Consider the following 15746-nt stretch of genomic DNA (forward strand, 5'->3'; position numbering starts at 1 on the left):
TATTTTTAGAAAATTAACATTGTTAAATTTGTAATATTTTGGCTGAGTTGCCGATTTGATGGGTTAATTATGTAATTATCTTTTTTGCAAAATCACAAGTACTGTACAGTGATCTGATCTTGGCTAATTTCAAATGTAGGAAACGCTATAACATGTCTTGTTCCACAATGTAATTATTCAGGATTAGCTTGAGGTTTTTAATTATTAGGGCGATGATATTCCGTTTTGTCCTTCGTTTCCTAGGCCCCCCACCCTTCCCCCTAAACCCCAGAAAATGCGGAAGCCTAGGCCGCGCTCCATCTATAACCATAAGCTGTTTAACGGCAATTTGGAGACCTTCGTCAAGGTACCCTCTTGTTCTGGTAGTGTAATGCCTGAGCAGTCCCCGGGGGTCTGGAGGGGGGAGGTGACTCCAGCCTCTCATCTTCCTTCTCTTCCTCATTTTGGCCTTTTGTTCCTCCGCCTTGCCGCAGCCCTTCGTCATAACGTAACCTTTGATTAACCTCTAATCCTTTTCCTCCCTTCTGTGGCGCTGCCGGTGCAGGCGGAACGGCAGTCGGCTGTCTCTTTATTCACACACAATTTACTGTCTCTGGCTCGCAAATCCAGTCACTTATTTGGGTGGAAGGAGACATCTTGCTTTGTCCCTCACTGCACATGTGCGGCTTCCCTGTTGTTCAGTCCTCATGCTTCGCCTCCTTTAACCTCGCGAGGAGCTCATTCCTCATGATTGCTTGTCTGACTTTTTGCTTTTTTGCCCTCCTTTCTCCGCTATACCCCACTGTGCTCTGCTGCTTTTCCCAGAGGGAGAAGGAATGCCCGTGCTCGCATCCAGGTACCTCTCTAAGAACATGCACTCACTGGCCGCTACATTAGATACACTTCCAATGCATTCCAAAGTTTTGCTCCATGTTCAGAAGCCTGAAACCTTGGGGGAAAAAACAGCTTTGTAGTCAATTGCACACATTTAGAGACAACAGATGTATGTCAAGTACTGTATACTGCATCACTAATGACAGTTTAGCAATACATTACTTCCTGTTCCAATCACTTTGCTCCTAATGTGAAAATGTAGCGTTCCTGTCACAGCATTAGAAGCAATAAATTAGATTTGCTGGTATCCGCATGGCGGTGGAGTGATTAGCACGTCTGTCTCACAGTGCAGATGTCCCAGGTTCAATTACAGCTCAACCTGGGCTTACTGTGTGTAGATTGCCTGTTTTCCCCATGCCTGCGTGGATTCCCTCCGAGCACTCCGATCTCCTCCAACATTCCAAAAATATGCACGGAATGTGTCTTGGACACTCTGAAATGTCCTTAGGTGTGATTGTGAGTGTGAATGGTTGTTCGTTTTTTGTCAAGTCCCAGCAACCAGTTGAGGGTGTCTCCTGCCTACTGCCCAAAGGCAGCTGGTATAGGCACCAGCAACCCTTGTGAGGATAGGTGGCTATAGAAAATGGATTGATGGATAGATATGCTGATCCCCACACACTGTCAAAATTGCGAACCCCCATTTAAGAACCGCCACCGTTTTCTGCATTGACTGTTCTTGCAGACATATGTCGTTTTGCAATGGCAGCAAAGGAGAAGGACGGCCCACAAAAACTGAAGATGTCAGAAGTCTGGGATGATTTCCAATTAAAACAAAACAATTGAAAAAGTAGTGCTCTATAAGGCATACCACCAGTACGTTTGGGGGGGAAAAAAAGTGTTAAAAAAAAAAAAAGAATGTCTTGACATACGCCACCTTTGCTTGTCTTAGAGCATCACCTAGTGTCCCAATGGTTGATGCTATTTGTATACTTTAAAACGCTTACTGATTTAGTAGTTAACAGGCTTTTGTTAAAGACAATATTAGCATATGGAGGTTCCCAAAAGGAAGGAAAGAACTTCCCAAAAATCACTACTGAATCTCTCGGTTTTAGGTATTCAATCCAATAGGGGGCAGTCAAGCACCAAATGTGCCCAGTCTGCTCATAAGGAAGAAGAAAATTAAGAACACAAAGTACGGTAATTGACCTCAAAGTAACTAACAAGCAGCCCCACTCAAATTTACTGATGGAATATTGTTGAAGTATCGTTTGTGACGGACCCTGTTACGTGCACAATGTACTTATAACTTTATGAATGTGTGAACTAATTAGTTGTGTTTGTTGACCTTAAATGGTGACCACTAGCATTAATGTCATAAGTTGATGCAGGTGTGACTAATGTTGTGGCCAATGAGACTATTTAACTAAATTTCCCAATTTTAATGCCCTACCTGCTGCTGCTTCCTGCTGGGTTGAATGGAGAATTCAGCAGCTTTTTTCCCCCCAAATAAACGGAGTTCAATCTATGTTCCTCTTATTTCAGGATTCAGGTCAACCAATTCCACTGGTGGTTGAGAGCTGTGTCAGATACATCAACCTCTATGGTAAGGTTCACGTCACGTAAGGCTGAAAAAAGAAGTGAAATAAAGACATTTTTAGCCTCTGAAGTGTGTTGGTGAACTACTGTATTACATGGAGCGCTCTAGTGTTTGTAGCTTCGCAAATAGCTGTGGGCGCATAGACTTGACCTGCTCCTTGGGGGTTTGACAAACTCCTAACAAGGGATCTCCCACACAGTTGTGATAGCCCCCCACCCCCTCACCCCAATCTGCACTCTCTGTTGTCAAGCAACCTTCCGTCCCCCACCTTTTTATAGCTCCACCCCGTCTACCTTCACATGTGTCTTTGGCGTCTTCATCTCATTGCTGTAGCCTGCAGGCCTCTCTGCTGGATCTGGACCTAATGAGACTCCAGAAAACTGATTAGTAGCTCTTAACTGGAACCACATGCTGGCGCCACGCAGAGGGGCCCCCTTCTGTAGTAAAAAAAAAAGACTAAATAAAATAGCATCCCTTATGACTGGAATTTGTTGTCTGCTTTGTGCCGCGCATGATAATGTCTATTTGCAATATTCTTTCAGGCCTGCAGCAGCAAGGCATCTTCCGAGTGCCGGGATCACAGGTGGAAGTCAACGATATTAAAAATTCTTTTGAAAGAGGTGAGTCACTTTTTGCTATCATGCCACCTATCGTTTGCTTGAAAGCTAACTGATTCCACAGCCCATCAAATGTCTGCACTGAACGCTAATTTGTTGTGATTCATCAGGAGAAGATCCCCTAATAGATGACCACAACGAGCACGATATCAACTCAGTGGCGGGAGTGCTTAAACTGTATTTCCGAGGACTGGAGAATTCCCTCTTCCCAAAGGAGCGTTTCCTGGACTTCATCTCAACCATCAGTGAGTCATCGAGCATTCAAAGCCGTAGCGGTCCCTATGTATGTGTGCAATCAAAATAGCCAGAAGGGAAAAACAAAGTTTCCTAGACTCACAGTTGACGCGCACATGAGAGGAGTCAACACATGGAAGCAATTTGAACAGCAGTGCTCCCCGTGTAATGCTTAGCAGAGAGCCAGTAGGAAGAGAGAGGCGTGATAAATGTATCACAGGCTGGAAGGCAGGATGGTGCATCTATTAAAATGCAAAACAACTTAACTGCCTCGCTAAAGTGGAGTGCCACTCACTAGTGTTTACTGTTTTGTTATTTCAAATGTATTATTTGTGTTGTACTATATTAAAGGGCCCGTATCAAGGAAATTCAACTTTTTGGAGCTTTTCACCATGTTAATTTCTCACTCCCAACACCAACACAAAGTTATTTTCACTGATGCATTATTAAGATTTTGTTGCTTTTGCGCACTTGCCCAGCCCAAACAGATAAACGTGACTTGCGAGAAGCGTGATGACAATAAAGGGTCTTCGTGCGCCCCTCTACAGCCGTCCCTGTACTGCCCATGCAAGAGTAAATAGTACACGCTCGCCTTATCCAAGGAGACATTCACATTTTTACTTTCGGTTTCTATACGGGGTTGGTTAGGAGATTTTGCACCAAGTCGTCTAGTAAACAGCAATGTTTCATTTATTAGTTAACACATTTTTACAGTGGAAAAAGTGGCCCAAATGTGTGTTTGGGCGCTGTACAATCAAAGTTGTCGTACATAATTCACTCAGAACTGTTGTTATGAGTAGTGGTTTCCAGGGGGGATAGATTTGATAGGAGGAACGGGCGTTACTGTGTGTGCTCTCTTGTCACATTGTTTGCTTTGTTGGCCACTCCAGTTCATTTCAATGTCAGAAAAATACCTGTCTTAAGCTTCTTCATAACGCTGACTCCCATTATTGATCGTTACAACGTTAGCTACCAAATCAGACGCATCATTTTATGTATACATTTAGTTCTGCGCATCAGCACCACACTCGAGCAGCGTTTTTGAGGCCCCATGGTGATAACTTGAGCAGGGTGATTCCTCTTAAATGGCAAACCAAAGTATAACAGTGTTTGAACATGGTTTAGCAAAATGCACATTTTTTTTTCATCCTGTGAGCATCTTCTCAAACCAAAATTAAGTGAATGTCCATCTTTGTCTGTCTTTGTGCCGGTGACTCATCTCTAAGTTTAGTTGCAAAGGGTTCAGCTGCCACAGGAAATTATTTTATTAATTATTTTTATCACTTTATAACTTTTCAATTCATTAGTTCATTCATCAATAGTTAGAGCTTTGAGGCCTTTACTTTGACAACTCATTTTCATCTGTGTTTCAGAGCTGGAGTCCGAAGCAGAGCGAGCACATCACATCCAACAGATTGTTGTTACGCTGCCCCGGACTATCATCATTGTCATGAGATACCTCTTTGCTTTTCTCAATCAGTGAGTTTTTCCCTTATCCAAGACTTTTTTTCTTACTTGTACAAATGAGACTTTTTTTTTTGGGGGGGGAGCACTTTTATTGAGATCGTTTGAAGGTTAAAGCTTGGGGTTCTCAAGCTCTTCCTCTCCAAACCATCCAAGCGTTTCTTGGACATTGCTTTGTGCATTGGGCCACAGTCATAGCAATGTTCCAAAGTGTCAGGTGAATTAGGGTGAGCTGTGAATTCTATCCCAAATCATGATTGCTTAAGTAATTCAAAGTTGAGTCGAAATATTTTTTTTATTTTTCCTGTAATGTACAAGGGCCCTTGGTCTATGACTGTACCCAACACTCATAGTTTCAAGGTTAATGGCGTTTAATGAGTTAACTTGCATTGGAACCAAAATCGTCTTCACTTTGTATCCTTTATTTTTTATATGTTTATGTTCAGTATTGTTTCTATACATGAGATGTCTTTGTGCCTCAGTCTCTCCCAGTATAGTGATGAGAACATGATGGATCCGTACAACTTGGCTATCTGCTTTGGTCCAACGCTGATGCCCATTCCCGACAGCCAGGACCCAGTGTCATGCCAGGCGCATGTGAACGAGGTCATCAAGACAATCATTACACACAATGAAGTCATCTTTCCCAGTCTACGTGAACTGGATGGCCCGGTCTATGAAAAGTGCATGGCTGGAGGGGAGGAATACTGGTGAGTGAACTAAAAGTAGATGTTATAAGAAACCTAAAATCTCCTTTTAACAGTGAACATGACAGTTTAGCCTTAATTTAATTTGTGTCTCACTGCAGTGATAGTCCTCACAGTGAACCAGGAACTCTTGACGAAGTGGACAATGGAACTGAACCACATACAAGTGATGAAGGTCAGAAGCAACAAAGGACTCATCAGAGTTGTCATTTAAACTATTCAGAGCCATTTTTTCTCCTACATTTCCACATCATTAATCTTATTGGCTGTTAGTAAATGTTAATGTCGAGCTCACCTTACTGACCATGAGAACATGATATCGCTCTATTTATTTTATTACTCTATAAATTGAAAACTATCAACAAAAATAATTATAGATATTTTTTATGAGGCGCTTTAAATGAGGAGTACAAAAATACAATGCACATTGAACTTAGTATTTAATGCCTTTAACAAAAAGTTGAAAGAGGTTTGTGAGTGAATTGTTTTTGATTGGAAATACTTTTTGAGGCCAAAGCTGTCTTTAATCTGTATGTGCGAAGCTTTCCGCCATCCCTCTTTGCCGCTCTTTGTTCAATTTGCTAGTCAGCGATTCTCCTGGGACGGCTTTTGTGCAATATTTTTTCCACAGGGCTTCAAATCCACAAATTGCTTAATTGCAATTGATAAGATCAGTGTTTTTTTCAGTTAAAACATCGTGTCTCAACATCTTTTGTTGAACGGGATTGAAAACCGTGATTGTCTGGCATAGCCTGAAAAATGTGCGCAAAAATATAGCTTGATGTTGATTAGACGACAGTTAATTTCCAAATGATTCATTTACTGGTGTGATTATATGTTGAACATGATTATTTTCTGATTGTAAATCACACAATTAAGAAATTTGCATGACTTATAAGATGTGTTGAGAGATGAATGTAAAACAGACATTTTTACCTTTAGGATGATTATGTTCTTAGATCTGACAGGACATTTTCAAGGGGAAGGAGGAAGAGAGGAGGAGGCCAAGTAAATGCATTGATCTGTGATACACTGACACAACGAAAAGAAAAAAATCGCAAGCAGTCTTTTTTGTAATATTTATTGCCAGCAAAAATGACTCGAGCATTTATGCTAGTAGCTTGATAATATACACAATCCCACATCATGTTTTTTTTCTACAATCAACTTTATTGTAGTGTTTATAGCGCTTATTGTACAGTAAGTTGTTTTGTTGTTGTTGTTGCATGCTTTCATTATTTTCAGAAGTCGAACAAATCGAGGCCATCGCTAAATTCGATTACGTGGGCCGCAGTCCGAGGGAGCTGTCGTTCAAGAAAGGAGCATCTCTGCTTCTCTATCACCGGGCGTCTGAGGACTGGTGGGAGGGCCGACACAACGGTGTGGATGGGCTGATCCCTCATCAGTACATTGTAGTGCAAGACGTGTAAGTAACTTTTGTGATTCAGCTGTTGCCATTGCTTGTTTATTAAAAACGTATATACATTGAAATTCCTCAACTTTCAGCTCTTCGACTTGGGCACGCTACTGCAAACTTCGACCAAAATAATATGGCAAACAGAACAGAACCTGACTATGAATTATTTGCTGTAATGTATCCCATCCTGTCTATTCTCTCAGGGATGATGCCTTCTCAGATAGCCTCAGTCAGAAAGCTGATAGTGAAGCCAGCAGTGGGCCACTACTGGATGAAAAAGGTTCATCCAAAAATGACGGTCCCTCCCCATGTGAACAATCGCCCGATTACAGCTTTGGAGCCGTCATGGGCAGGTCAGTTAAGATGAACCAAAACTATTGTTTTTCTTTTGTTTGTTTTTGTTTTTTTAAAAACAGTCATGGTTTGCCATGTGACGCGTGTTCGAATGCCTCTCCCCAGGGTCCGATTGCGTTCGGATGGAGCAGCGATTCCCCGTCGTCGCAGTGGCACAGACACTCAGAGTCCAACCCGAGTTCCCGACACCCCTCCGCGAGCTGCTGCCTGTCCCAGCAGTCCTCAAAAGATGCCCATCAACAAGGCGCGCATTGAAAGCCCAGAGAAAAGGCGACTGGGGACCTTTGGTAGCGCAGGAAGTATTAACTATCCTGAAAGGAAGACCTATCCTGAGGGCCATCCATTGAGGCCCATGTCAGGGGCCACTCGCCACAGCAGCCTTGGGGACCACAAGTCATTAGAAGCCGAGGCCCTGGCTGAGGTAAGAATTGCATTTCAGTTAGCATTTCACTATTTCTTGTGAGTGTATGTTTAGCACAATAACACGAGAACATAATGGTTATATTATTAAGTTTATTTGGCATAACACTGAATTGAATTGATGTCGCACATTCTACTTTGGCAGCATTGAATTGGACATGTGCTTCCCATATGCTAATTCCCTATGGAATTAAAGGATAACACCAGAATTGCCCAGGATTTAGCGGGTTCCATCCCAACATGGCATACAAAGGCCCTCCGATCCTTTGCAAATTCTAGAAAACAGGCAAAAGAGAAAACTCCATACATTTACACTGTGCTTTGTTCTAGACTTGCACTATTCATGAAAAAAGGGCCCATAGTTCGTCCTTCATATTATTTATCTTGTTCAACTAGGACATCGAGAAGACCATGACCACAGCCCTTCATGAACTTCGTGAACTAGAGCGACAGAACTCCGCCAAGCAAGCCCCCGATGTAGTCCTGGACACTCTGGAGCCCATGAAGAACCCGGTTAGCTCCGAGCCCGGCAGCCCCTTGCACACCATCATGATCCGCGACCCCGATGCAGCCCTGCGACGTAGCAGCAGTTCCACCTCCGAGATGATGACAACCTTCAAGCCGGCGCTCTCGGCCCGGCTCGCCGCCGGCACTCAGCTGCGGCCCCCGCCAATGAGGCCCGTGCGCCCCACTCCTACTCAGCATCGTTCTAGCAGCTCCAGTTCTTCTGGGGTGGGCAGCCCGGCTCTAACACCCACTGATAAAATGTTTCCTGGTAACAATACAGCAGCCGGGACCGGCATGAATGTGTCCAATGATGGTGCTGACAAATCTGGCACCATGTAGCGAAGGTCAAATAAGAGGGATGGGAATGGGACTTCAATTTATGAGAAATATTTTCACGAATGATTTCATCTGTGGATCGGAAAGAAGTGCTGGGTGATTTTTCCTACAGCTCAGGGAAATGATAGTCCAAAAGGCAAAACCATTTCATTAAAGAGTGTATGGTGAATAAACACTCTAAATCCAAAAGTGACAGAGACAATGCTGGGTTAGGGTGTTTACAGATTATATTGGGTTGAAGATTTGACCCCGCAAGTTGGGAGTGATACAAAAAAATACTAATTTTGTTATCAAGATTTTCTAAGAAGAAAAAGCATTTTTCCACCTTCCAGGGTTTACCACACAAAGTCACTTGCACGAAATGACAGTTTTACACTGGATGTCCTTCCATCCTGACCACAACAGTTGATTTGAAAAATGACATAAATATGGGTTAAAAATAAAATAAAAAGGACCAATCCAATATATGGGTCATTTTGACCCAACTTTCTGCGGTGTTTTCTCAAAACAAGCTAAAAAGAAAAAAAAAAGGTTGGTTTATATAAACAACCTAGGGGCCAGAAAAGGAATTTGGCTGTCTTTTGGGTTCTTTTCTATAAAATAATCCAAAACGTTGGGTCAAATTAACCCAAAAATTTGATGTCCTTATTTTACCCATAAACTGGATTATCTTTAACCCTACCCTTCAAGAGTGTAACTTGGCTAGCAGTGAATGAGTTAAATTTACTTCAGTTTCAGCACACAATGGCAAATTAGTGACTAGTTCAACTCTATAGCCCTCCCAATTGCATTCATTAACCCAGTCTGCTGGGTCATTATAGTTATCCACATACTTGGGCCACTGGGTCAGGAAAACAGCCCAACTTTGTGTGTTTGGAAACTGCAGGATTATGCTTTAGAATGTGCACTATTAGCTTCATCTTTAAAGATGCCTAGTCTGCACTGCAGGTGGTCATGTTTACTGGGGCACATGAGGGTGTCAGATATAAAAGTGTCGTTTTGAGGTCCAGTGTTGCCAGTAATAGGATTTTGCTTATTGCACATCAAAAAACAAAAAAAGTTGCAGATGAATTTCTTGTAGACAGCTTGTTGCCGCTCCTGCCATTTAGTTCTCTGAACGCACTGAGAAATGTGCGGCAAACTGATGCTTTAATCTCTGCTTTCTGCCCGACTTCACTCATACCTGGAGGAAGCTCCCGAAGTGAAGGGTTGCCATGGTGATATAGATGGGGAGAGGGCTGCAGAGGTGCGATAGGTTCAAGCTTTGCCTTTTGTGAAACCATTTATAACCACAATACAGGTCTGGTAACATTATGCATATGTATCTGTATTTACCTCAAGCTTAAATCTTGAGTCCATGGAGTCAGATAATGGGCAACTGGACTTGTGTACTTCTCAGTGCGCTTTGGATGTGTCTTTTGGAGACAGCATATGTGCGCCAATGTGCTTGTTAAACGGTGGAAGTGAAACGTACATAGTGCTTGGGCTCTGTGTCCAGCATGTGCACCCGAAATGACAGACACGAGTCGTGAATCCCCCAGTTGGTAAAATAATCTACTAAATGTGTAAATACAGTACTTTTTTTGTAAATGTTTGAATTTGTATAGACTTCATATAAAAAGGAGGATGGATGACACGGAGGGTACTTGAAAATATCTCAACCAAACAATCCTTTTGATCAACTTGAGTACAATAAAAACTTTATTTGGCTTTGTGAGTTCATCAACCATGCTGTGCTGCTTGCTTTGCATGCAAAATGGCCAAATCAGTGCACTCAATATTCTTGATAAAAGTCCTATTCATAAAAACTTAATGTATTTCAGAGCAGCACAGTGCGCTAGTGGTCAGCATAGCCCCCTGTTCTGAGATGTGGGTTTCCGTTTCATTATTTGCTGACGTCTGCATTTCAAAAATACACATCTTAATTTCATTGAAAACTTTTAAGTTGTCCACTTGTGTGAATGGCTTATAAATAGAACAATGGTTGGAATGATGAACTGTCTCATGTTCTACTGAGCGTTTTGTCGTTGTTTTGTTTTACGGTCGAAAATTAAATGCATATGACACAATGTTTGCAAAAAGGCGGGTGTCAATTCAAAGATGCTCCAAGCTAATTCAGTTGTTAGGAATGTATAAAGTTTATCCTATTAAAAAAAAAAAAAAACTTTGGAGTTTGCATCATAGTGCATGCTTTCTGCTGTAATGTCAGCACTATTGATAAAATGCTTTTACGATTGACTTAGGCAAATCAAATGAACTCAGAACGTTTCGATTCTAGGCTGATATTGAATAATTAATCCGCTCGTTGCAGTAGCGCAAGATATATAAATACACAGTATATTCAATACTCAAGCATGTAGATTAGGCACATTCATTACGTAAAATGTTTTTTTCATGCCAAGTACCGCCAAAAAAAGACCACCCCCTTGCTTTCTCATCATGTAATGGGCGCGTGCGACACCTGCTGGTTTCTGATGGTACGGACATACAGCTGCACATATAGCTCAACTTGTAAAAAGATATACTGTACTGTATTGTAGTAATGTATGTCAGACATGAATTTTGCACCTATGAAATCGATTTCACAACATATTAGTGTTCATAAAAGAACATGAAAAATACAAGAGAATCATGTTAGACTGTTTTATTTATACAATACAGTGCAAAATGGAGCTGGACATCGAGAGTGCCTTTTGTGCACCAGGTTGATTTTTTTTTCTTTCTTTTTTTTTTTTACTTTTGTATTACCTTTTAATACGTTGTCTATTAGTTGTGTTGTCATATTTATTACGAATGTTACTCTTCTATGATTACTTTGTATTGCTGTTTCTGCAATAATTTGTCCAGGGTCATTATGAACTGCTTTTCTGTGCTGGGTGAGCGATAAAAGTAGATTTAAAAACCACTATGCACCTGATCTACTGGTTCTCAAATTCAGTAGTCTTCTCAGAATATTTATTGCATCTTGTTGTTTTCCCGGTGATGTGTCTGTGCTGTGCCTGAGCCACGAAATCATGTTTTCTCTCCCTTCTCGTATAAAGCAAACACATTGGCAGTATTGCTGGCAAAGGCACAAATGAGGTTACTACTTGTAGAGCTTAAAAGTCACTTGGTTTCTCTGTTTTCCCCACATGTGATGTAAAAAGTCAATTTCTCTTCTGAAATGATTGCTGAACTGGTGCGAAAATAGGAGTCAGAACGAGAACCAGAAAAAAATACAAAAGGTTGCTGTAAAAGAGAGACAACTGTGCCTGTCTTGTTGTGATGATGGAATGTGAGTTGTTGTCAATCTTCTCTTTGATTCTTTGTCTAGTGGTGAGTGTCTGGTTAATTAGAAGCCTGTGATACTCGTATACCTTACCACAAAGTGGATGTTGAAAATATGTGCATCCAAATAAAACCATTACTGCTCAATTGTCTCTTTGGGGTAATTATTTGATGTGATTGAAATTATACACATGAAGATCTAATTCAAGAACAAATACTGTATGTATTTGTTTTATATATGTACATGTATTAGAGGTGCACTTATTTTGGAAACATGCTGATATGAGTGGCGAATACTGCCCTATATATGTATACTATTCCGATATTGAAAGTACCCTAGGAAAAAACATTTTTTATTATCAAATGAAAGAAATACTATTTTATGTGGCAAAAAAAAGTTTGCGGAAAGTTATTTAGTGTTGATGTGCCACTAGCTAATATTGCCCTCTTGTACGGGTTAGGGTTAGCGATACGACTATCGCAGTCCATTGTCATTGTGTATGCTCTAAATCTGGGGTGTCCGAACTTTTTTCAAAGAGGGTCAGATTTGGGAACGTGAAAATACATGTTTTTGCGACCATGTCAAAATGACCTTGAGCAAGATACAGAACCCCCAGTTTTTCCTGATGCTGTGTCATTGGAAGGTAAATGAGTAGTTGAAAAGCACCTTGAATTCCTTGTAAAGCGCTATATGGTTGAAGCGCCATTTACATATCAATTGCATTTTGTGTGCAAGTTATTTAATTTTGTTTAGGAAATAACGCCTGTGGCAGGCTTGTCGTTCATATTCAAGCCGCACGGTGGCAATCAAGCATCGGTGCGATAAAACGATATTTTACTGAATGCAGCCTGTGCCACAAGCAAGATGACAAAACGAAACGTCGCAAATTCCTGCATAAATTACACCATTACATCTTTCTTAGAAATTGCCTTCATAGTTTAACGTATAGTTAGTGTAACAGAGAATTAAGCAAATCCAATTTGTTCCATCTGATAAAGCTTCGTTCAACAAGATTATTTCCAACAAATTATCTCATCCGAAGAGCACAGATCTACTGCTATTTATCAAGAAAAGTCCACGTTTGACACTTTCGATTAGGGCTATATGTTGGGAAACAACAGCAATAAAACATTAGTTGTAGACTATTGAATGATCAATAGTCTCAAGAAAAGGTTGAGCAAGGCCTCACAAGTGGCTCTATTTGTTGCATAATTAAACCACACACCAGCACTAACGCAACTATAACGTATACAGTAATCAGTTCGTGCAAGCAACAGTGGAGCAAGATGATCGAACTTCCTACCTTTGCCTTCACCTCATAGGCCTCATCAACATGGAGGCTCTTAAAATAAGCGCCCCCCCCCCCTCCCCCCCATGTGAGCTGGGTGCACATTCATTCTCTTAATCACAATGAAATCGTGTAAACAAGTGGAAGTCATGTTTAATTTATTTCATTTCCTTGTGCATGTTTGCGTGGTAAGTAGCGACTTGTATTTTCAGGTGAGCCCCATTAAGCGATAGATTGTATGATGATGTAAACAGGCGAGCATTTTAATTATAAGAAATGAAAGCTCAGTTAACATGATTGGGCCATCTGTGGCTCCTAATGCCTTCGTGACTCTTGAATAATTGTATTATTTATGATACCATGTCTGTCTCACAGTCAATGGGTTTTAGGTTTGAGGTTTAGGATCTCAAGCTCTCTGCCTCATGCCTTCTTAGCGTGAAATTTGTTCTCTCTGTTCTTTTCACATTTCAAAAACTTGCATTTAGCTTTATTGAGGGCTTGAATTTTCCATAAGGTGTGAAATTGACCTGGAAATCTGTGCAGGCCATACCAGGATTTCGCTCAAAGTCAGCTAAGTTAGGCTCCAGTTTACCCTCAAACCCAAAAAGGATACATGGGATAAATTGAATGAATTCATGTATATTTTGGTGCCTGCTGTAGCAGATGAATGCAGCACACATTTAAAGGATGTATGCTAACATGAATCCAAGGATTGCACTTTCATTTTCAATTGTAAAAAACAACAAAAGTGCTTTTAGAAGTTGTAGCCTGGTAATTGAAAAGCGTCACGACTCACTTGAACGGAAACACCGCCACACTTTCAAGGACTGAACATTTTACAGACTACCGACTACCAAACACAAAAGTATTGTGTATACATATACTCCAAATGTCAGCATACCAATGTGATTGAATGTGAATATATAGCCCTCAAATAGTTGAGTTTATGATTATTTATTTTATTTTTTTTGCAAAATTTGTAAAATAAAATAATGCCCAAAATAAATGTTCCAGTTTTCACAATAATATGTTTTTACTGAGCAAACTGCATGAGAATTAACGGTCTAACATGCGAATGTAAACATAAACAGGAGTCACTTTTGTCACAGGCTAATTTTTCAGCTGCAGCTAGGATATTTCATTACGAATTACTATGCACACAGTAAACACTTAAGTCCAAATGACATATTTCTACTAAATTATGGTTTATTGATGTTTGTATATTTTTTTGACAGGCAACTTTTTATTTTAACTTAAATCTAAACTGTGCTTAGCACCTCACTAGTTTCCCCACTACCACTATTAGTGAGATTTTTTTTGATAAATCTTTAAAGAAAACAACAAGAGGTGTTTGCCGGCTGCAACAGGAACATTTGAGAAAGCAAAGTTTGTTAAAAGTTATCAGTAGGAATCTCAAATTGCCTTTCAAAAGTAATCCACCAGCTGTCGATAGTCTATATGGGGTCACAAGTGCAGCTAGCTAGCGGCTAATTTATTCTACGGCAAATGGCGGCAACAGGTGGTGTATCATAAAATGTCAGCATAGTTAAGGTGGTTTTGAGTGCCCTGAATTTGCAGTTGAATTTGATTTAAGAACAACGTTCAATGTTGTTTATCGTGGCCAACATTTTGTGACCGATTAACAGTAGGAAAATGCGTCGACTCTACCAGGAACACCTTAAAAATACAAGCAAACATACTTGCCAACTCGTTCGTGTTTAGATATCATTTGATAAGTTTTCATTTGAATAGACAATATAGGTATTTTCTCTGTGTATTTGTGTATATACATATTCTGGCATCAACTGCAAATGAACTTAAAAGGTCCACTACAGTTAGTGTATCATTGTGCATATGGAATCCAGAGTCAATCCTGCCACCTACAGAACCGGAAAAGAATAGCAATTCCAAATGCAATCAAGGGTGTTTTGAATTTAGAATTTTTACGAACAAACAGCCCTACTGTTTTGTTATCTGATAGTGTTTGAAGGACTGTGCCTGTTTTCAAACCATTCCCCAACGGAAAGGTCACAGGTTTCTTGTTGTCATTCGGTATCTGCTAACAATGTAAAAGATCGTGTAAACATAGCTGCAACAGACACAAACCACATGACAAAAGCATCATGATCTAATCAGCACACGGTGCAGTACACAGTGCCGCTATTGGCATGTTGTTTCATTCCAGATGCATGTTTGGCTTCATCTACTGGGACTCATTTGCAGCAGTTCCGGCCAACCCCCATGCAGGTCACACCTGTGCACTGCATATAATAACAAGACTGGATCATGACTAACTTGCACAAAGCTTCACTTGGATTCCTCTCATATGGACCGAGGTGTTTGGATTTACGATAGGGCATTCCATGTTTTTCGCATAAAACTACTTTACGTTTCCAAAAATTTTCACTGATTATGTGGTAATGCTGTCCGGATTTGGCTTCGCGTGAGGGCTATATTCCTCTGGGCATAAGAAATTCAATGAAACTAATCCACTGATCCATGGTGTGACACACGATCTTGCTTTGGGTGCACATTTAAGTGAAAACTTGTTGTCTGCCTCCCACGTAGCTGTTTTGCTTCGAGACCCTCAACAATGCACAAAGCTGCAAGAAATCACAAACTTAAACTTTAGTGGAGGATTCCTAGATGCCTTTCTTATGTGGAATACTTGATATCATTGACATCAAAGTGATCCACATGCCACACTTTAGCTAAATCCACCGC

General features: G+C 40.7%; 1 protein-coding gene across 2 annotated transcripts in view; it reads left to right on the plus strand.

Moving 5' to 3' along the window:
• srgap3 (SLIT-ROBO Rho GTPase activating protein 3) overlaps positions 1 to 11880 on the plus strand; it is a 52630-nt gene extending 40750 nt beyond the window's left edge. Inside the window, exons 12-22 of one of the 2 annotated variants that reach the window (XM_088423460.1) lie at positions 244 to 346; positions 2356 to 2416; positions 2953 to 3030; positions 3138 to 3272; positions 4635 to 4740; positions 5208 to 5435; positions 5534 to 5607; positions 6678 to 6858; positions 7053 to 7202; positions 7309 to 7624; positions 8020 to 11880. In XM_088423460.1, the coding sequence (XP_088279586.1) occupies positions 244 to 346; positions 2356 to 2416; positions 2953 to 3030; positions 3138 to 3272; positions 4635 to 4740; positions 5208 to 5435; positions 5534 to 5607; positions 6678 to 6858; positions 7053 to 7202; positions 7309 to 7624; positions 8020 to 8469 (1882 nt within the window). In that variant the 3' untranslated portion in view covers positions 8470 to 11880. Of the gene's footprint in view, positions 1 to 243; positions 347 to 804; positions 836 to 2355; positions 2417 to 2952; positions 3031 to 3137; positions 3273 to 4634; positions 4741 to 5207; positions 5436 to 5533; positions 5608 to 6677; positions 6859 to 7052; positions 7203 to 7308; positions 7625 to 8019 lie in introns of both variants that reach the window. The other variant, XM_088423459.1, reaches the window with a different exon arrangement.
• Positions 11881 to 15746: the final 3866 nt, after the last annotated feature.

Source organism: Hippichthys cyanospilos, chromosome 9 (assembly GCF_059441005.1).
Source record: "Hippichthys cyanospilos isolate Australia breed blue-spotted pipefish chromosome 9, RoL_Hcya_1.0, whole genome shotgun sequence".
Lineage (NCBI taxonomy): Eukaryota > Metazoa > Chordata > Actinopteri > Syngnathiformes > Syngnathidae > Hippichthys > Hippichthys cyanospilos.